General features: G+C 37.1%; 1 protein-coding gene across 2 annotated transcripts; it reads right to left on the bottom strand.

Moving 5' to 3' along the window:
• Positions 1 to 640: 640 nt before the first annotated feature.
• Positions 641 to 6,684, bottom strand: LOC148849343 (putative protein phosphatase 2C 60). 2 transcript variants are annotated; one of them, XM_088950053.1, is made up of 6 exons: positions 6,247 to 6,584; positions 5,850 to 5,917; positions 5,289 to 5,712; positions 4,693 to 5,060; positions 1,887 to 2,123; positions 641 to 1,311 (listed from the first exon to the last, which is right to left on the bottom strand). In XM_088950053.1, the coding sequence occupies exons 3-6, from the start codon at positions 5,605 to 5,607 to the stop codon at positions 1,042 to 1,044; spliced, it is 1,194 nt and encodes a 397-aa protein (XP_088806179.1). In that variant the 5' UTR covers positions 5,608 to 5,712; positions 5,850 to 5,917; positions 6,247 to 6,584; the 3' UTR covers positions 641 to 1,041. The 2 variants fall into 2 exon arrangements, with proteins under 2 accessions (XP_088806179.1, XP_088806178.1); XM_088950052.1 differs by lacking the exon at positions 5,850 to 5,917 and having other exon boundaries at positions 6,247 to 6,684.
• Positions 6,685 to 23,301: the final 16,617 nt, after the last annotated feature.

Genomic DNA, 23,301 nt, shown 5'->3' with positions numbered 1-23,301 from the left:
TGAAGAAGATACAAATACAGTTATCAATGGACCAAAAGATACAAATACAGTTATCAATTAACACCCTTAATTGGCTAATTAGATTGGTCAACGCCTCAACCCAAGGATTCATACTTTTCAACCCTAACTGTAACCCCAACTCAACCCTACTTTTTGCAGCCCTACTCATAAGTGCGGTCTGGGGGATTAACAAAGCTAAATTCATCTTTAACAAATGGAACACCTGCACTTCGACATGGCTGGACTTGGAAGTAGGTAGGTAGGACCGTAGGAGTAATGTGAAAATAGGGAAAAAAGTCGATCTGAACAGTGGTTCTGATTTGTCCAACATTAGACAAGTGGAAACCATGCGGCCCACAATTTCTTCATCATTCATCCAAGTCCTGTAGCCCCATGACCCAGCATCTGCTTTTCTATCTCGAGTGGTCAAGCATGTGTCACTGATGCACCCAACCCATTACTTGCCACTTGCCACACTGTATGTGGTCTCAAGGCGTCAATTATTCAAACCGATATCAAGAAAAACACGAGGAAATTCCATCAGCAGTTCAGCACCATTGATCGATCATCCAGGGGATTAAAAATTAACCCTACTTCCTTTGATGACATCTACAAAGCTAATGCGTGTTAAAAGTGTCAGTGAAAAAAGAGGAAATAAATACTCGGATTGCCAAGAATGCTGTTACACAATGTACAAACGTCAGAACCAAAAGAAAGATTATCGGAAGATTTCTTCCAACTTGCAAGGAAATAATTTTAATTGTCATCTTGAAGCTCCACTTCCTTTGCTTTTGCCCCATTTTAGCTCAGATGCTAAACTCATTTATCAGAACCCACAGTTAAAATGTTACAGTACAGAAATCAAGGCCTGCTGGGTCTCATTGAGTGTTGAGTTGTTTTGACTGTTGAGACTTGAGAGAGAGAGAGAGAGAGAGAGAGAGAGAGAGCTGCCTGACAGTTTTGCACAGGGAATGAGTAGTAGGGCCCCCATCCTCTATTACAAGTTTACAACAAAGAGAACAAAAGGACCCTGGCTTCAAATCATGTGGTGGCGAATTCCACGGGCGTGGCACAAGGGGCAAGGGTGTTGGCAGGTAGATTGATCCCGCCGCCTCTTATAGACAAAGTAGGACCCTTCACCGTACTGGCTCTGCTCACAAGATTCGAGTCCAGAAACACGACGATAACAGTAGTGTCATCATGGAAATGCCGGCGGACTCCTCGATCGATTTTCTTCAAGTCTGAATATCGCATCTCTCTTTTCTTTGCTGCCTCTTGAAGCGCAGCTTTCACAAGCCTCCGAGCACTTCCCTGCATGAGTAGAGAAAGTAGAAACAAATTAAGATACACCAGGAAGCACAGGCCTCGTCTCATGTTTTTATCAAGCCAAAACCCAGATTCCCAGATGGGGTACGTTTTTGCCAGAGAGTGGTCAAAATCACCCATAAGACCTAAGCTGGAAAATTACTGCTCACAGGGATGATATGGGATGCCAAACAATTAGATGGTTGGAGAGTGAGCAAATCCCCCTGTCAAAGAGGTATAGTCTGTAACGAAGAGCATTTCTATTTTTCACTAGGACCACCTCGAATATTAACAGGCAAATTTGGGCATATTACAGACTAGACCGCATGGATTGCTAGTAAAGAATATCTAATCCCACCATCAGAATGCCCAAGATTATTGATATTATTTCATTTTCAAATGGTTACTTCCATGTTGAAGTACCAGAAGTACAGTTTATAGGCTGGTTGAAAGTACGGAAGATTTTCTGATAGACGAGTATAGAAAAGATTTTCCTGGAAGTTTCTCGTCTAGGACAGAATAAATTCATCCCCCCCCCCAAATGGGTTTGGAAGTTTTCTCACCACAAAAAAAATACTTACATTGCGTGGATGATTTTGAACTATATCAACTGCTTCCTGATTGCTTAGGTGCTCCCAGAGCCCATCAGATGCAAATATAAGAAATTGATCATGTGGCTGCAGTGGGTGAACTAAAATTGATGGTTCAGAGCTGAGTATTGGACGTTTGAATGGTTCACGCAAGCGAAATTTAGCAAGTAAAGGTTCCCTATTAAATTCAGCCTTCTTCAAGTATACATCACCAATAGATCTAGAAACCTGGCATATCAAAATATTTCTGCCATCAGAAGAAGGCACATTGTGAAGATCAAAAGACCTATAAAACTACAAAAAAGAATATAAAACCTTGGAAGTAAAACTTCTGTTACAAGGATCCATGTACTCTTTTGACAGTGACATCTCTAAGAAGATTTCTGTTAAATTACCAAAACTACAGAAAATTACTAAAAAACAGCATTTGAATGTACCAAGCCCAGGGCAAGTTATACAGGTCACCTCATTTATCACCTAAAAAATTGCTCTTTAATCCATTATTTAGAAATTAACAAACTCCGTGACAAACAGGAACGTATAGCAATTTTTGTTCGTGAACCTGAAGCATAAATGAAAAGAAGAATGGCCCACAAACTATTCATGCCTTTCTAACCTCTTGAAAGGTCTCACAAACCATTTCCCCTTAAAATGCACCACAGCAAAGTTTTATCAATGAAGAAAACATTATCTGAAGTCATTCATCACATATCAAAGAGATGGAAGAGAAGAAAAAGGGGAAATATCAAAAAAGTATGAACGCAAACGAATAAAGTTCAGACAATTAGATTTCCTGAGTAACGTTGGATAGGTGATGGGCTGAAGATTTTCTTGATAACTGGTTCACTGACACCAACATAATACTAGATTTTGATGACCTTCTGATGACATAGCAAAACCTAGCTACTATGTTTCTAGAATAGAACAGAAAACTAGAAAAGGGGAAAAATATCATTTCAAAGTACACCTAACCTTTACACGTCTGGTCAAAGATAGAAGATAAAAGAATTAAATTAACTGGACATGGATATGCTTGAAACCTGGTAACAGGATATCAATTAAAGTGTAACATGTACCTGGTACCTAATTCAGATAAATTACTAAACTTATTATCGACCCTTATGATTAATAAGATATAACTGAGATTTTACACATGTGAATTTAGCACCCTTGAAAACAAACCAACTACCCCTTACACATTCAAAAGTGGGCTGAATCAGCAAGAATCACCCCCATATCTCCTCCACTGTTTGGAGATGAGGGGGAGTTACGGAACTTGTTCTTGAACCTGATCTGTCTGGATTGAGTGGCCCCAAGAAGCATTTTGACCTCTTAATTCAATGTAGCAATCCAAGCTCCAGAGGAAAACTCTAATAGAGCGTGTTCTTGAACAGTTGAACCTGATCGGTCTGGATTGAGTGGGTCCAAGAAGCATTTTGACCTCTTAATTAAATGTAGGCAAACCAAGCTCCAGAGGAAAACTATAATGGAAGGCTATCACAGAAACTGTCTGCTAGGGGAATTGGGAAGAAAGGAAAGATCCTTAAAGGTAAAAAACAACCTCCTTTCGCCTTAAGAGGTTTTATCTTATACATACCGAATTCTTGGATTCTGACTACCAAGGAATTCAAAGAAAATCAACCTCCTGTGCTGGAATTTAATAAAGATTTTGCATTCATTTCCACAGGTCTAGCAACAAAAAGATGCAAACCCCCACCCCTTTCCAGTGAAAAATCAGATTACTTTGCAACTTGATAGAAGCTCCAATTTTCACTTTGGACCATCAGGGATTGGGGATCTTTTCATCATCGTCTAAGCCACATCCCAAGCATATGGGGTCGACTACAGGATAGTTTACCTTGAAGGATGGGGCAGTAAGCTCTATTGTATAGCTGTGTAAATCTCCTCTCATGTACCTCCAAAGTTTGCTTTGCCTATTACCAATTAAAAATATAAAACATAAAAAGTTTCTTTCTCTTTGTTTGGGTTCATTCAATGAACCTCCAAAGTTTTAAGTGCAACTTCTACACAGACAGTGCATTCTTATTGCAGCCTCGAGATAAGCGCCTCGTCCAGTAGCTCCAGTACAAGAATCGAGGCACTTGGTACATATTTCTAAAATACTAAAAGTGATACATCTCTAAATTACACATGAATGAGATCTACAGCTGATTCACTTGAAAGTTGACTAGATACCATTCCTTTTATGTCAAGAAGGAGAAATTCACACACATTCTTGAGTTCCCTAGCTATTTCTTGGTTAAGTAAAAGAAAAAGAACAAAACACAAAGACATTCTTAAAATGCCAAGATATAAAAGAGAAATGGCAATGACGGGCCTAAAAAGAAATTCGATCCACTTTGACATAAGCTGATTCAAGCTTGCTACCCAACCATCACTGCCTCAGGAATTGCCTTTTAACAAATGTCAGGGACCAAAACTGTGCTAAGAAGCATAAAGGAAACTAAAGGCCGTCCCAAGATGCAAATGATTTGATATTAGGATCAAAACATTAAAAAATAAAAGTAACCGACTTATATGTTGGCCTGTAAAGGTACAAGAGATAAATAATACACTACCAAGTGACAACTGAATTGACTACTATAAGGCAGTTGCAACTCGTCTAGTCTATTAAGCTTTTGACTCTTAAATTGCATTAAAATGGGTGAGAAGTTTCCCACAAGTCTGAAAACAATGGAAAGTGAATAAGTTAGCAACAAAAAAGACAGTACGACAGAACTCATATAAGAAAAAAACAACCATAAATCAGTATAATCTGTACAAGGGGAAAAATTACCTGTATGATGCCCTTCACACGCCATACGTTGTGCTTTAAAACTACAATATGCGAGTCATCTGGATGCAGAGAATGCAACTCTTGTCTCACAGATTCTATGCCAGCATTGTGCTCTGCAGAGAGCTGGACAGCCAGCACCTCTCCGGTTGCCTTGACAAGCCTTCCCAAGACAACACGGGAATCTCCAAGGTTTGCAACATATAGGGTTCCCCCGCATATCACACCAACCAGGCAACAAGATCCAACAGCTGCAATTTGCGGCTTCATCGGCCACTGTTTTGTAACGACAGAGAGGAACCCTTCCTCTGTTGCCTGAAATGCCTTTCGTATTACATCCACTGACATGGACTGTTGCTCGGTGGTAAATCCTGCACAAAACATAAATTCGAGCTGAAGCATTAGAAAAGCGGCCATGTGATCTGCAAGCCCAAGACTACACCATGAACACAGCTATAGTAATAGTCACTCAATTGAAAGAAATGAACCGCGACGCTTGAAATTTGAAAGGCTAGATAACAAGGAACCAGAACAGAATCCATTGCGTACATGAAAGTCTATCAGTCATTTGATATCCCAACCGGGAGTGGAATTCTTACTTTTTAGGTGATGAAAGAGGTGATCATTGATGTAGCGTGAAGTCTCAGGGCCACCATGCCCGTCATATATCCCGACGAAAGTCCCATACGGTCCGGACTCTAGTGAGCTCAAAGAGCCTGATTCAATTTGACTCTGATCCTCGAGCAAATTGTTGGCCTGAACCACGGCCATTGAGAACTCGCCGTTCAAGTGCTGTCCAGTGTCTTTGTACCATAGAAGCCCATCTTGTCGACCCACGGCATCCGAGCTCGTGTGAGCATAACGATCCGACGATGACCGCCAACAGGCCCTCAGAAAGTTCATCAATCTCGATAACATACCTCATCTCACCCAAACCAACCTCCAATTTCTCCACATCCGAGAAGGATGTAACAGAAATCCAAACCCCCCTACAAAAAAGAAGTCGACCTACCTTCTGCTCCACTGCACAAGATCAGAAAAAAAATGAATTTAAAGAAAAGCCGCATAACCAGAAATGAAGCTACCGCAAATTGAAGAAGTCGAAAACAATCGAGGACGAAAAGCAGAAAAAAATGAGGAAGAAGAAAAGGAAAACCCGCCTCTTTGGTTTGTTTCAGATAAACCCCATACGAACACAACAAAAAGGCCTGCAATCTAAGACCCGCCTCTGCTTCTCCTCGAAATAGAAAAATGAAAATGAAAAAATAAGAATAGCGAACAGAGTCGAAACAGAAAGAGGCCAAATCCACCTTTACTTCCACTTTTCATAGGACAAGCGTTTGGTCAGCCATCTCGAATCGAGACGGTCTCGATACCCAAAATCAAAATCCCGTCTCCATTTTCACACACCAGGCAAAACCTCAAAAACTAGAAATTGCTCACCCAAGAAAAAAAGGGTGGCAAAACCTAGAAATCAAAAATCCGAGAAACGCTTTAAATCCCAGAAATTACACATTTCCCGAAAACAAATAAATAATACAGAAAAAAGAATCGGACCTTATTCTTGGAGCTTTCTCCTTCCTTGTTCGACAGCTACTCGGTTCTACAGCTGGAGTCTATTGGGATCCGAAAGGAGAGAGGTCAATCCAGGTGGTTACGAGAGCGTTAGACCTGTAGATCCATCGAATTACAAATAGACGACGACTTCCTTTTCTTTCTCTTTTCGTTTCTTCTCTCTCTCTCTCTCTCTCCTCTCCTGCTTTAATCTTTCGTTAGTGGAGAAATGGAGGAAGTAATGCACAGATTGAACAAGAGGGGGGCCTCAAGGAAGAAAAAGGTTAAAAAAAAAAAGTGTTCTCGATCACTCTCTACCGGTTGGGCAAAATGATACTCTCGTTTCTCTCGGCAGACAAACCTATAAAAACCAACAAGGGAGAGCTCGAAGCCAGCAAAGCAGAGCGACTACTATGGGGTCCATATAACGAGTCAGAGGCCAAGTTTGGGAGGTGCATAAAAATAAGTGTTTATTCGAGAATAAACAATTATTATAAGGCCGGACCACACCAATAAGTACTTATCACCGTTTGAGAAATAAATCAAGAATAATTGATTATTGTAAGAATAAGCACTTGGACAGTTGAACCAAACTTAGAAGTAATTATTTGAAAAATAAGTATTTATTCATTGAATAAGTGTTTAAAAATAAGTGATTATTTTAATATACACTTATAAGCATTTGATTAAAAAACACTTATTTTAAACAGGGATAATATAGGTATTTTCCAAATGATATAACGGGCCAAGATAGATAAAAAAGGAAATAAACACTTAAAAATAAGTCAAATAAATACTTATCGATGTTGTCTCAACCTCAACCCAAAAGAAGTACTTATTGAAATAATCACATATTTTTAATCACTCTTAAACTTAGTCTTATTTGAGAAGCGCAAAATTCGGGCTTATAAATATTAATTCAATAATCACTTATTTCCTTTTTTTATTTATCATCGTCCATCACATCATTTTAAAAATACCTATATTACCCTAGTGGAATCTGCTCCTTACACACTGTTAATCCCAATCCATGTTAGCCGTATAAAAGTGCTTTTTCATCAAAGGCAATAAACACTTATTTTTAAATAAGCAATCTTAGAGAGAGGGTTTTTTTATTAAAAAAAAAAGATTTGATTTTACAGCAACAGCCTGTTTGGCTACAGTGCTACCCAAGCACCAAGCCACCAACAGTCCGTTCAACGTGGGCTGCGTTTTCTTTTTCCAACGCCTTTTGATTCCCATACATAAAATTAAAACTGTGAAAATGGTTATTTTCAAGAGAAAAATAACCGTAAAAAATGGTATCCACAGTCAATGCGTGCTCTGTGAGGAACAGATCTGGACTCCTCTGTTGAAGTCTCACATTTCACAACACATTGATCCGGTTTAATTCAATGACTCATCCCAATCTGCCCAACCCGATGCATTGATTCAACCATTTGTTTATGTAGAGGATCTAATTTGCAATGGACCTCTGCTGGAAAGAGCTGACATATGCTTCCCTTAATAATGAATTAGGAGTAATTGTGGGGTATTAGATATAATTGCTCTAAATCACTAAGTCATTATCTTTCATTATAGCATTAGGGATTGATTAGAGTGATGTTTATATATTCATTATGTCATCAAACGAGTCCGTCTATGCTGTACTATATTGTTATAATAAATTATAATAAGTTATTTGGAGATTCTACCTTTTCCTTGGTGTCGAGTCTGTGTACATGTTTCTAGAAACCAATTACAAAATCAACGATTTTTCAATAAATTTTACTGGTCAAAGGGTATCATAAGTGGTGGTTGAAAAAAAAAATCATACACGATTCAAGCCTCTAAGATCTGTTGGAATGCCAATTTACCAGGTAAAAAAAAATAGTAAAATCAATGAACAAAGGAGTTAAATCAATTTGAGAGATTAGTTTCAATAATCCATCCAGCTAAAACAAAAGCAGAGGATGGTCTGGTTTAGTTTGTAGTGAAGCGCAAAGTTTGAATTTTAGGCTGTGTTTGGTTAAAATGCAAATAAATTTTCACTGGTATAAAATCATGGCAATGCAAATGATTTGAGTGTAAATTCTGATCTATTTTTGTTTTAAATTTTAGCTTATTTTATTGGATTGCAGTACAAATGAAGTAAATTAAGACATTAAGAAGAATAAAATAAAATTAAACAAGAATTTGCATTTTTTAACATTTGTACTCTTATGTATTTGTACTAGTACAAATAAATTTGCACAGCAAATAAACACAACATGAAAAGAAATGGTAGGAAAAAGAAGGAAAAGATTTACAAACTTTGTATAGGATTCTCTGCATTTTCCTTTGTTTTCCTTCAAACCAAACATAGCCTACTTTTTCCCTTATCAGTCTCTTAGTTTTATTTGGATGATGGCTACAAGGGTTAGGGTTCAGAAATTGGGAAACCTTAATCCAACATGTCTTAGCATACTCCCTACTCTCTGAAAATAGAGATGCCTATGGATTGAGGACAGCGTGGATCCAGTCCCAAACCAGAGACCCTATAGGGCCTAACTGGCCTAACCTGATTATAATTAACAACTATATTCTAACCTACAATGCAACAACAGACTTCCCTATTTATTAACAAAATTGAATATAATTATATAATAAGTATTAAATTAGGGGTATCTTACTAGCACATATACATAATTATGTAATCAGTTTGGGTCTTAATCGGTTCAAAACAACTAAAACCAATTCCAACCCAATTATAATTGAGAAATATGATAATGTAAACCCACATATAATTGGCTCATCCATCAAATGGTCTGACGGGTTTACCCAACCCATTGGCAGCCCCAATCTCAAACCCCGGCCCCAACCCAAACGTGGGATTGGAGCCTCTGCTATCAGTCAAAGACGTCACTAGAAAGTAGCTGGGAACCTTCTCTAAGGCAGTGTTTGGTGCATCTTTTAGTCTGCGGAAAGATCAAAAAACTAAAAAATGGTTTTTCCTGTTTGGTATTGTATAGACCGAAAGACTCAAAGACAAATGCACGCACAAAAAAAAAAAATGACAATTCAAATAAAGCTTTTGGCCTTTTGATGTTGAAAATAACCTTTCCAGTTGTTTTTAACAGCCCAATAGACTACAATGTATACAGTTTTGACTTTTTAAAAATAGGGTAAAATATAAAAACTTTATCTGAGGTTTCTGACAATTATAAAAACCTCCCTTATAGTTTCATTTTAATAAGAACTTCCCCTGAACTTTTGAAAAACTCGACAAAAACCTCCATTCCATCACCTTCCCAGACACAACGTTAGACCGATATATCAGTTTTTCTCCAAATACCCATTATACCCTTTTATAAACTATTTTACATACAAATTTAATGAATTGACCCTATTTTAACTTGACAAAACCTCCTCTAACGATCATCTACTAAAGTTTTTGTTGAGTGAAAACAGGGCTATTTTAGTAATTTTGTATGTCAAATAGTTTATAAAAGGGTAGAATGGGTATTTGGAAAAAATTGGTGCATTTATCTAACATTTAGGTTTTTGTCAAAATTTTCAAAAGTTCAAGAAAGATATTTGTTAAAATGAAACTATAGGAAACATTTTTATGATTGTCAGAAACTTTAGGGAAGGATTTTGTATTTTACCCTTAAAAATAAGATCCAAAAAGCTTAATGCACCTTCTCATCTACTCGACGGTTGAAAGGTATATCTAAAAAGACTAACCAAACACAACCCCTAGGATATTGATAGAATACATTTGACAAAAATTTAGCCTCTAGACAGAACTCTTCTTGTTCATTTGAGTTTAGGGGTGGCAATACTGAGCACAGTTCCAACCAAGGCTAGTTTTAACCTACTTCTCCCTCTTGCTTTAAATTGGGTTCAGGTTCCTAAGCTCGTACAATTGGTAACACATTGCAATCCTTGAATAAAGGGAAGTAGATATCATACCTATATTATATTGCAATCAAACCATTGGACTCTTCTCTTTAATCTAGTGGTTAGGCATGGAGGACTGAGACATTGACAAAACAATACAAGAGTACTAAGAACTCACGGGCAGATTGAGCATATACATTAGACATCTGCCACGCGGTAAACATTACAATGAACCATTAATAGATGTACCCGTTTACTGTGTGAATGAATATAAACCTTTTGTCTTCACTCTACCATCTCCCACTCTCCCTTCATCGCCCATTTAAACATTCAATTCATGTGGTCACAGACACAACTCTATTAACTTATTTTCCCATGTGAATTCAATTCAATCCCCTTGTTTTGTTCTTAGTTTGGATGATCTCTTAGGTAGGGGTATCAATTGGAGTAGATATGGTCTAAGCCAAATCAGCCCAACATGAGTCTATTACAAATGAACCATGTCCAATCTAATCTAATGAATACTTGGACCTGATGAATTAATTTTTGGTAATGTATTATTTTTTTGTGTTAATTACTTTGTCATTTTGTTTGCTTCCAAGTGGCCAATGATTCAGAGGTCGAAGTGAACTTTTGTTGGATGAGGACCTAAATGTCGAGTTGACCAGGCCGAGTTGGAGGCAGATTAGGTGCCGAGTTAACAGGGTCGAGCTGGGCAGGTTAGATGTCGAACTGGCTGGGCCAAGCTAGGCAGGTTAGGTGACGAGCTGACCAAAGTGCCGAGCTGCCTATTAGTTGTCGAGTTGACCAGAGGGTCGACCAGCCTATTAGTTACCGAGCTGATCAGAGTGTCGAGCTGGATAGATTGTTGAGCTTCGTAGTTCTTTAGAGACCTATAAGGAATCAATGTCAGAGGACCCGAGGTGGCTAACCCGACGAGGTCGCTCCGATGTTTAAGTCAGAACAATCATAGTAGACTGTGAGCTAAAAGTCACAAAGTATGAGAACTATAATATGCTTACTTGCCCCCTATGCCATTGGGGTTGGTGCCTTTATATAGGCATAGTTTGGCGTGGACTTCATGCACTGCATCCGAGATTTCCGAGAAGTCGTCTAAGTAGTCCGAGATTCCCTGAGGCCAGGTCGGGATATGCATGCCAAATTTGTCGGCAAACACATCTCACAGGTCGCCAGGTCAGTGCCTATGCCAGGCCGCCAGTTCGTGCCTGTGCCAGACCGCTAGTTCGTGCCCGGGCCAGGCCGCCAGGTGGGTTGCCTAAGTGGTTCTAGGTCTCACCTAGTTGTTCCGAGGTGCCATGTGTCACAATATCATTGGAGGGCCAAATCCGCCCTCATCAAGACCATTTTAGATTGGTCCAATTCAGATCGTTCAATCTGTTTAAAACTTTAAATTGGTTTTTATTTAGATTTATTCCAACAATCCAACCTAAACCTGATCCATTGACACCTGTATTCTTATCTTCTATCAATGGATCAGATATTGGTTCAATCTAACTATGGAGTAGGTCCAATCCAACCCAATAAATGCTTTGGACCATTAAGCCTAGACTGGTTCAAATTCAATATATCTTATTGTTCCTTTCAATCCGTCCAAATTGATTCTAATTTAGATGGGTCCAACCCAAAACCGGTCTACAGGCACCCCTACTCCGAAGGGAAATGAAAAAAAAAAAAACATTCAAACCGAGTACTAGACCCTTTACACCCTATATGTTCCTACTGATTTTGGAAAAGTGGATCCTCTTTGTAATCTTGTATTGATTTAGCTTTTTTGAATGGTTTGGATTTTGTTAATGAACTGAACTGTGGCCCTTCCTCTTTCTCTTTCTGTATTTTCAACTGGCTACAAGCCATGTGCAGTCCAAGATCCCTTGGTTGGATTGTTTCAGAATTTGGACATGTGAACAGTATGAGAGGCTTGGGCAAAAGGGGACAAGGACCATTTATTAGCTCACTTTCAGAGGCAATAATGCGCCGCAAGCGTGAAAGTAATCTGTAAGACCTTATACTTCGCCCATACATTATTCATTTTTCTTCTCTCCTCATAATAAATTGACCCATCTGCCACAGGAGCCAGGACAAACATCCAAAGACAATGAAGATGTTTGAAATCGGATCCAATCAGTGCAAGATCCGTTCGAACACGGTTCGAATGGGCCTTGCTTTAACTGAATCCCGTTTCAAGATGTTTAAATAAAAAACTGCCAAATTGTACGTTGAAATGATCTCGACCGTTTAGTCGGTTAGTAATACTGATGGATAGCCGTGATTTGAGTCCAGATCCAGGTAAATCACAGATTTGTGCCACCTGTTCTCAACACATTAGAAACATGCATTAATATTTTACGATTGGTGCCATGCCATCGATCTAGATTTTCTCCTCACATCCACCTCGTAGCATTTGCAGTGGTGCATTGGAAACATTTCCCAGAAATAAAAACATAAAAGCATGTGAGATATTCCAGACATACGACTGCAATTTACTTTGAGATGGGTGTGATGAGGATTCTAGAGGAGAAAATACAATCCGACTCTAAATTAAAACAAAGAGTTAATCTATTTATACCAAGGTTTTTAAAATTGAATCGGACAATGAACTGGTCATGGGTCTAGTTTCTCAGTTGAATGGTCCGATCATTTGAATTGAACGGATAGTCCATTTTGATAAAAAAAATTAAAAAACAGAAATAAAAAACAGCCAAAACTGTTGGACGATTCGAACACCCAAATTAGTGATTTGATGACCAAATCAATGATTTTTGGTAAAATAATGATTCTGTGGTAAAACAAAATCAGTCACCTAACCGATTCCCAATTTTCTGGTCCAACTATCTAGTCCAATCCAATTTTAAAAATCATGATTTATACGATATAAAACAAATATTTACCTTGATTTCGATGCTAGTCATAAAAATTAATATCTAATTGCACAAACATAGCATATGATCTTGAACTAATAAGTTTTAATATAGCCATCCATGGTAGGTTTTTTTTTTTTTTTTATCTCCGATATTTGGTCTAAGTGGAGGGGTGGTCATCTTGAAATTTTATTAAGCATTATTAAAAGAGAGAAAATTACAAAGAGAATCTCTTGTATAAATACCTATGATAATGACAAGGATTCCAATTTAACATAGTTCATCCACTTTAACTAAAATACATGAAAAGTTGACACCATATTCATATGGTGTATTGTTGAAATAGTAAATAAGCTATTATACACTGTTGGTCTTAACTATATGGGATCTTGGGAGGGGTGGACAAGGATGCTTAGATATAGACCCAACTTTTGGCTTTTTGTACATGTTTTTGGAAAGTAGCCATGTCATGCATGTACATGACATGCTGAAATCCACATTCTCATACATTAAAGCCCGATATATTTATCACTACATCTAGCAATGGTCCGTCATTGTTGAAAAAGTGAAAAAAAAAAAAAACAGAAAAAGGGCTCTAACAATTTGATTTAATTCTACATATGCAATTACAGTTATGCTTGCAATTCACATATTTGTATTTATACTCCTTTCGAAATACAAATGTGTAGACTGTAAATCTTGTATTTTGTTTCATTTTGTTTACGTTTGTCCTATATATATTTGTATTTGTACTTTTTTTACACTAGTGAATATCCTGTGTTCACTGTTGTGGGGATATTGGATGTTATCTTCAATTTGCCATGCCTTTAAATAATTTTCTATTTGCTACTATCTTTGCATTTTCAACTATTAAGGTCGTGTTCGGTGGTGTGGATGCACTACATGATATTGTGTTTTCAAATATGTCGCCCCAAAATTATTGGTTCGATTATGGATTGGTCTACACCACAAGGCAAAATATTGTCCACGGTGATTTCTCGTGGACAGTCCATTGTTACCGTAGATATTTATCTCCAATTTGCTTTTATGCTTCGCACTACTCTCAATATATTACCATTGCACTTAAGGCTCATCACTGTGAAGCTCGAGTATGTTACCTATCTATCTCATGTTGGTCACTGTTGCTACTCCGAACACCATTGCATCATTGGACCATCAGATGTAAGTGATTCATCTCTGTTTTCCACTATCATTTTGTTTTTATTTTTTGTGCAATATTTCCCTCTTACTGTTTGGTTTCATTGGTCATTACAAGGCTTGCCACTGCTAATCCGTTGCTAGGTAAAAACTCACTATTTTTCACCATTTCCCTCCATTAGGGATGCAAACAAATCAAATTGAATTTGAATAAGGGTATATCCAAATCCAATCCAACATTGTTCGTTGCAGATTCGAACTGATCAGATCTGATAGGCAAGGATTTGAATTCAAATCCAATCGAGAAGTCGATATTCGGATCTAATCCAATCCGATTTGTTTTCTTTAAAAAATAATAAATTATTAAAAGAAAACTAAAATATACCAATTTAAATAAAGAAAAACAAAAAATACAAGTATTTTTGTAATTATTTTCATTATATATATACATGTTTTTATAAAAAAATTAAATAATATAACAAATTTACAAAAATACAATACAAATAAATAAATAACATACATATGTATTATATATTTATATAAAAAATATGTAACATATATATCGGATTCGATCTTCTCGAATCAAATAGGGGTGATCTAAATCTGATCCAAGTTTTGATCCAATTCTATTATTTGACTCGAAGATCCAAACAGGGCTGATCCGAATTCGACCAAATATGATCAAATCTCGAAGATCCAAACAGGGGTTATCTGTCACTGCAACAACTATCGTCACCACTAGTAAGAATTTATGCACATGCTATTGTAAAATTAGCTAGATTTTGGGAGAAGCATTCCTAATTTCCCATTACTGTCATATCGTGTGTTAACCCATGTTTTAACCGAGATGCATGGAATCGTAACACAAGGTGTGGATTTAAATGCAACAAACCTTGTAAAACGCATATAGAGGTGTGGTGTGATTCAATCCACACGTCTTTGTCCACGGTGCAGAACAACTACCTTGTTAGGGGGGGGGGGGGTTGGTGTGTTTTAATCCACACCACAACACACCACCCAATTTCTCATCTACGGTATACAACACCCCATAAGAAAACTCAATAAATATTCAAGTAGTTAAGTTTATCCTAAGCCGTCTCCACATATTAAACATTTAGGCTGCGTTTGGAAACAATGCAAATGCAGTGTAAATCCCGGTTTAGGGAATTTGCACTCTAATTCACTTTTGCCTATGTTTGGCAACATTACATTTATGCATTGACAAATAACAGAAAACACATTTTTCAATGAATATTTACATTGATAATAAGATATAAAAGTACATCAATAAAGAAGTAAATTTGCACTCAAGTGGGCTTTTGATAAAAAAAGGCATATGCTTTATTGGAATTTGTGTTTGCATCCATTACAACCAAAAGTCTCTTTGGTAAGAAGGTAAATTTGTCAATGCAAAAGTAACCCAACTTCGCAATTTATATGAACTGTTTTACACTACATATTTGCATTCACACTTATTTGCATTGTTTCCAAATGCAGCCTTAAGGTTCATAAGAACATTGAAACCTCCTATATTTTGCTTCTTGTCAATTCTACTTTTAAGTATTATACTATGGAATGGTTAATACAATTTTATAAATTAATTAAGGCTCAGTTTGGAAGGAGTACAAATACCTACAAAATAATACAAAATACAAGGCTTTGCACTCTAATGTAATGCGGGTTTGAGTCTAAGAGGGCTACTTTGTGTAAAAAAATATGTTAACAAATTAAGATTAGAACTATGACTAGTCTAATCCCCTTCCCGGCCAAGACCCTAGATGGCTAAGACCAACATAGGAGTAGAATTAATTGTTTGAAGTTAAAAAAATTAACTTCAAAATATCATCATTGTTTTACTCCTAACTCATTTTTCAAGTCATGGTTTTCAAAACCGGAGCAGACCGGACAGTCGGACTGGAAAAATCGGGAATCAATCAGGTGACCAGTTCCATTTTACCCTAGAACTGTTATTTCTCTAAAAACTGTTGATTGGATCATCAAACCAATGACTTGGGCAGTCAAACCGTTTATACCATTCAATGGTTTGACCGGTTTTAATTTTTTTATTTTTTTTGTCAAAATGGTCTAATCGTTCAAGCCAGGAACTGGTTCATTGTCCGATTCAATTTTAAAAACCTTGCTTCAAATAATGATATTTTGGAGTAGAATTTTTACCAAACATTGCTTTAGAAAATAGAAACTTCCAGGAATGAAGTGATTCCATTTCCTATGTTTAACATTTAATTGCATAATTGGTAGTTTGGTACCATGGGTCTGAAAGAGATATATTAACAGTAAAATCATGTTTAAAAAAAGAAAACTGAAACGAGGAAATGATACAAGAGTCAAAGTTAGCATTCAGAAGAATCATCAAAACCTAGTTAAAGCTAGCCCACCTCAAAATAATTTAAATGGTGTCATTTTCCTTAAGTCTGTATTCCTCCAGCCGGCCTCTAGGAACTGCTACAACTTGGTTAAAACCTCCCTCAAGATGGTCGATCCCAATAAGTCTGATAAGTATATATATAATTTCTCTTTCTATCCTTAATCACACTGACTTTCACTCAGAATATATATGCTGGACCTAATTACTTGATAGTTATGTTTTGAGCAAAACCCATGTGAAATCTCTCTCATGTATCAGTTGGTGGGGGTCCAAGTTTGGTAGTCGTTTCTTGAAACTGGGCCACCCAAACACCTCAGTCATCCTCTAAGATTCTATGTATCTTCATTAAGCAAATAAATGAAGGACAGTGATATGTCGTCAGTAGGTCGATCAGTGGATAATAAAAATGGTTAAGGTGATGCAATTTATTTTTTATTATTTTAAATTGATGGATGTCAATTGTCAACAATCTTTCAGGCAAGTACTGTTTGTGTGCATTTCAAAATAAATTATTCTTATTGATTAGCACGATTAGTTTCTTTCTTCATTTTTTCCTGGCAGAAGAGATGAGTTTCATTAAACTCAACAGCCAGACAAAGTGTCGATCGACGATCAAACCATCAACCCACCAATCACGGCTCTATCTGGGAGCTATAGCTTTGTTGAAAATTAGAGGGGCGTATGGTGGAGGCGTTCCTCTCTGATATTTTTATGAATATAATAGTGTATTGATTGAATGAACCCAAAAAAAAAGTATTAATTGGCAAACATCGTTTTCAACAGATAGAAAAATTATAGACATGGTTATCGTCAGTAGAGAACTAGAGATCATTGTTTTCAAAACCGGATTGGACCAGACAGTCAGATTAGAAAAATTAGGACTTGACCGGTTCGATTACCGATTCGTTTTTAAAAAACATGCTAAAGATAGCTTCATGGGAGAGAATGGTCCACGTATTATATTTGTATATATTGGAGAATGATACATGTTGGTAATTTCTTTTTGAAGTCAATACACATTGATAATTTGATTTATACTTATAAAACTATAAGATATAATTAATTTAACATTAATGGATATGACATTAGAAGGAGATGATGAAATAAGGTTCATATAGCCGACCCCATATTGTTGGATGAATTGATGATGAACTCCATAGATATTACTAAATTTACTAAACTGGGGTGAAATTAAACTACTTAAATAAGGATGTGTTTGGTATCATTGGTGATTCAATATGTAATGTAGAGGTGAAAAACGGGTCATGCCGCCCTCCTTTGCGATAATTTGGGGGTTGGTTTTGCATGGCTCATGGCCCAAGCCTGTATAGGCCCGTACCGTGCCGTGAGCCAAGCCTTGAGCCAAGCCGGGCCACGACTGGGCCGACTATTTTTCAAAGATGAAAATATTAAATTGATATTTCTCGACACACCCCTTAATTAGCATGGGTTTTTCTTTGAAAGTGTTTGTATGGATGTTTTAACTTAAAACTCCTATATGGTCCTGATGCAATGGCATTTATACTTGAATAAACTAATGGTAGTGGTACCAAATAGCCCTTAATTAAGTCAGCACTAATCAATCAAAGTTGCCTCTTCCTGTCTTGCCTTGGAAGCTTCTCAGAGGGTTTGTATGGGATAAATTCCTTTTTCTAAGGAGAAATCACATAATCAGTTTTTTTTTTCCTACTAAACATTAAGTGATTTATAGAAATCAATTCCTCCTACCAAACAATAATCACTCTTCAATTTGATATGTCTTGGTTCATCAGTATGTATCTCTTAAGGGTTGAGTTCAATTAACGAAGTTGACGTGCAGACAAAGACTTATCATGATGAATAATGAGCCTTCATGTCGGTCTAGTTTGGCACGTGTCCAAAGGTTAGACGGTCCAAAATCCAACTCAATGTGTGAGCCCAAGTCCACCGTGGCTACATCAATCCAAATCTGACTATAGAGATTTGTAGGTAGGGTTCATTATCAGAATTATATAAAAGCCTTCGTTCGATCTCGATTGAATAGTCAAGTTTATCATCAATGTGATTTTGTTTAATCAAGGTTATGTCTGGTATATTTGTTTTAGATTTAACACTCAAAAAATGATGTGAGCTTTTGTATTAAGATCCTATTAGTCTTAAGATTATTTGACTAAGGCGTATTTTTTCACGTATTTTTCTGTACAAAGAAGAGATGAAAAAAATTAAAAAACTCTATTGGGAGTTTTCCAAAAATAATATAAAATGGGTTTTGTACATTTTTTCAGAGAGACATCTTTTCTCAACCAAATGAGAAAATACCAAAACATAGATTGTTCGACTTCTAAACAGTTGACAACTTGCACTGAAACACGAAACAGAGCCTAAGATTGTATTTAGTTGTGTGAATATCTTGTGTAGTTATTTGGTTCACTTGGATGGTCTTTATCCACAATATAACGTCTATAGAGACCATTCATTATTTAATATATCGTTTATAGGTAAAACTTGTGGATGTGGACCATCCACCCCATCCACGATAGGATTTTAGTCCCGATTCATTATAGTTATATTTTCAGTTTATTTTTCTTCTGATTTTATTTTATTTTTAAATTATTTTTAATAGTTTTTAATATTTGAAGGTAATATTATGATTTTCTTTAACATTGAACTATTTTCACTATTTTTTGTTATAAATTATTTGAGGATAAAAAAGTAATTAATTTTATATTATTTTTATTACCTTTTTTGTTAATAAAAATGATTTTCAATTATTAGATAAATTCTATTCTATATATTCTATCTTCTAATATTTTACATATTGGTATTCCATTTTATCTATTATTATTTTGTATTATTTTTTCAATTTATTTTGGACTTAAAATATACAAATCTTCCATTCATAATCCACTATATAAATTATCTTATAAGTTGTATGTAAGATGTATGAAATTAACAAATGGACGATTTCAATTTATATATATGTTTTATCTATAATTCAAAACAATTGTAGATACCATTGTGTGTGGATTGGATTCTATTATAGTAATGAGAATTAGTCCTGATGTAGGGTGATTTGGCCCGACCTAGTAATAGGGGGACACGTGGGCACGACCTAACTAGCAGGATGACAGATCAGTCCGACACACCAAGTCTGCAACGGATCGAGCTCGAATAACCAAACCACCTCAGGACAAGTCCACATCAGGACGAGTTCACCTCGGTGCACGATCGCATCAGGACCACCTCAGTCTCAAGGCACTTCGGCATTCATACCATGTCGGATCCAAAGGGCACTAGCTCGGGTAGTACTGGCCGACCACTGCATGGCAACCCCGAAGATCTCACCACCTGATTTCGTGCCTCACGGAATCACGCCTCGTAACAACTAACATTACCTCCCCCATCCGATTCGGGTGGAAGTGATGAATCTTATCAGTTGGCAACGTTATCCCCAATTAACGTGGAAACGGACCTCATCGTGATGAGGATCCCGGAGCCACTCTGCAAAACCCGCGAAGGCTCCACCCCCTGGGGGTGAAGGTACGTGTAATCTCTGCTCTCTAGCTCTCTTGCATTCTAAGCTATTATCAGCTCGCAACCAAGTACTAATTTAAGCATCGGAGTGGCCTCGCTGGGTAAGCAACCCCAGTTTCTCTAATTCGCTTTTTACAGATCAACCGAATCCGTCGTCTATTGGAAGCAAGATCACATCCAGCTAGAAGCAACCGGATTGCACTACATCAAGTCCATATCCACCAACTTCTAGTTTACATTACAAAACACCCCCTAAAAAGATGTACTCTAATTTATCTTGACAACCCAAATTAGTTATACTTATTAAGTACCATACGAATTGTTGCTTCATATATATCTTGTCAACCCAACCCTAAGGTTTTAGGAAATTGAACAACTATACCTCTATTGTTTCGGTTTTGTCTTTTAAGTATCCATCTGTTTCTAAAAATTGTTGTCATCATTAAATTAATAATAATAAAAAAATAAAATATCAAATTTATCAGCTCGCAACCAAATACTAATTTAAGCATTGGAGTGGCCTCCGCCGATAAGTCTCTTGCATTGAGAAAGGATTTCAGGCGACTACATTGAAGATTACTATAGCAGGAAGATGTAGGGTTGGAACATTGGGCTGTGGCCAAGCCAAGGATGAGTAATTAATCACATTACCAGACGGGGACATGGGTGGTGTGAAAGGGGATGGTGACATAACAAAGACTAAAGAGGGTGAACTAGGCAAGAAGCTCATGGCAGTAGCCATCTCCATAGCAGTAGCAGCTGAAGCAGTTGAGCGAGGAGAAGGAACAGCAGAGCCCGTGGAGACATACAGGGGGCGCAGCTCCTCAGCTGTGTGGGCAAAGAAACAAACACGCCTTATGCAATTTGTGTCGGCCTTGCAGAGTTGAGTCTTGTACTGCGTCGGGTGAAACCAACACTCGAAGACTCCATGTGCATATTCACACATATCTCTGCATCTGCATTCCCCTTTTCTGAAATCAGGGCAAGGAACACAACTGTAATGAAACTTCCTTAGGTCTCTCCTATGAGCGTTTTCACCAAGGTGAATCCAGATCTCTTGCACAATCCGTCCTCAAGAGATTTCTGTACATCGAATCAGAGAGTGTCATGTTAATATTGTATTATGCTTAAATTTCACTTGTGTCAGTGGGAGTAACAGACGTTTTAAACGTCCTCCCATTTTATTTTTAATATATTAAAATTTTAAAACAAATAAAAAATAAGAATTTAAAGAGCTGAAACTAATTAGAAAAAACCACCAATAAGAATTCTGACTTCCGACTTCCAAAAATGAACACCTCAATCTGAGAGATTCTCTGACTTTTACACGATTATCAACTGGAATCGTGTTCTATCACTTGTTACTAAGAAGATTTGTTTGCTCTTGTCGAGTCCGATCCTCCACAGGTTTATTTCAAATGCAAGATGTCACCATAGGAACAAACAATCGACCTATATATGTGAGATTCTTGAATGGAAGTCTGGCTCTATATTTGATGTCTACTGACCTTAACATTGCAGATATTTATATACCTGTGCCTATGGCATCATCAATGATCAATACATGAAATTGGGTTCAGACGAGCATTTGAGAGTTTGAGCCAACGGAATCATTTGGGTGGAAGTAAAATTTGCATAGAGTGTCTCAGCTTCAGGTGTTAAATTCTTAGAAGTCGGACTCCTATTCCAGGTTTTTTCTACTTAGTGATATTCAGCTCTGTAACAGGAGACGGAAGTCAGAAGTTGAAACTCCAGTTTTTTATATGTTTTAAAATTTTATTATATTAAAAACAGAATGTAAGGACGTTTGAAACAATTGCTACTCCCACTCGCACATATAAAATTTAAGCATGAGAGAGAGTAGTGACATGACACTCTTTAATTTGTTGTACACGTAGCTCTCCAGGAGGATTGTGCAAAAGATCCAGACGCTTCATTGTTGTCAGAGAAGAAGTTGAATCTGATGAATGATCCATTATCCGGTGATGATGACAGAGAGGGTGAATTGGAATCAGGTGTGTTTATGGAGACACGTAGGCTGTTCTCATCCATGGGAATAGTCGAGCCATTGCTATTGAAAAGTTCCTCCAAAGCAATCTTCATGTTGGGAAGCTTCAGGAATCTCCTCATTCTTAGTTTTGGAATACGACTCGAAAGCTCGAACCGATAAGTCCCTTGGGCGAATTGAACTACGTAAGGATTGAAGAAGAATTTTCCATCTTGAGAGTGAACTATGGAGAGAGACAGAGATTTGGTAATCAAGGTGGGGACGATATACTGAGTAACCGAGTTGAACCGGAAATGAAAGACATCAGTTTGGTTGCAGAGAAGCTCCGGCGATGCAAGGCATTTAACGAGTTGGGTTGGGTTGGTTTACTAAGGTTTTTCCAATCAATTCAATCTAGTCGGGTTATCTGAGATGAAACCAAAACCGACTTAGTGTTAAGCAAAACCGACCTGGTTGGTTTGAATCGGGTTGGGTCGGTTTGAGTCGGTTTCAACTCTAAATTCATCCATGTCTCCCATGGCCACCTAGTTTTTTGGAAATATATTTAAAACTGAAATATGCATTATATATATATATATATATATATATATATATATATATATATATATATATATATATTTCATAATATGTATATATATAAACAAAAATATACATACAAATATATTGGAATATATATTTTCTGAAAATATATATCTGACATATTTCATAATATATATTTTTTAGATATAGATATTGGAATACATATTGTTAGATATTTCAATTTTTAGTTAAGTAGGAACTAAGTCGGTTCGGGTTAGGTCAGTTTCGATTTTTACACAAGAAAACCGAAATCGACCCGAACCATCCGTTTATGAATTTGTACAACCTAAAATCGATCGATGCTGATAAAAACCCGCCCAACTCGGGTTGGGTCGGTCTGGGTTGGTCGGTTTGGTCGGGGTTGGGCCTTCTTATGAACAGCCCTAGTGTAAATGTACATCGAGAAAAAGAAAGCAAACCTGTGTTTTCACTTTCCATCAATGGAAACAGAACACTAATTTGCTCTCTTCATCGCATCTTCTCATTGATGAACACCACAACAATGGTTATTGATGAAGGGTGATTTGGCCCGACCTAGTAATAAGGGGACACGTGGATACAACCTGACTAATAGATGACAGCTCAGCACGATATACCAAGACTGCAACAGACCGAACTCGGATAATCAAACCACCTCGGGACAAGGTCACCTCAGTACAAGGTAGCATTAGGAC

Source organism: Nelumbo lutea, chromosome 6 (assembly GCF_056320005.1).
Source record: "Nelumbo lutea isolate HS-2025 chromosome 6, American lotus-T2T, whole genome shotgun sequence".
Taxonomy (NCBI): Eukaryota; Viridiplantae; Streptophyta; class Magnoliopsida; order Proteales; family Nelumbonaceae; genus Nelumbo; species Nelumbo lutea.
This window is presented reverse-complemented; position numbering and strand designations above follow the sequence as displayed.

Excerpts from the sequence above, each read along its gene's own strand:
- LOC148849343 (XM_088950052.1), bottom strand. The coding sequence starts at position 5,607 with ATGTTATCGAGATTGATGAACTTTCTGAGGGCCTGTTGGCGGTCATCG. Across the intron at positions 5,061-5,288 it reads CCTCTTTCATCACCTAAAAA|GATTTACCACCGAGCAACAG; the intron begins GTAAGAATTCCA and ends TGTTTTGTGCAG. Across the intron at positions 1,312-1,886 it reads TTCAAAATCATCCACGCAAT|GGAAGTGCTCGGAGGCTTGT; the intron begins GTAAGTATTTTT and ends CTACTCATGCAG.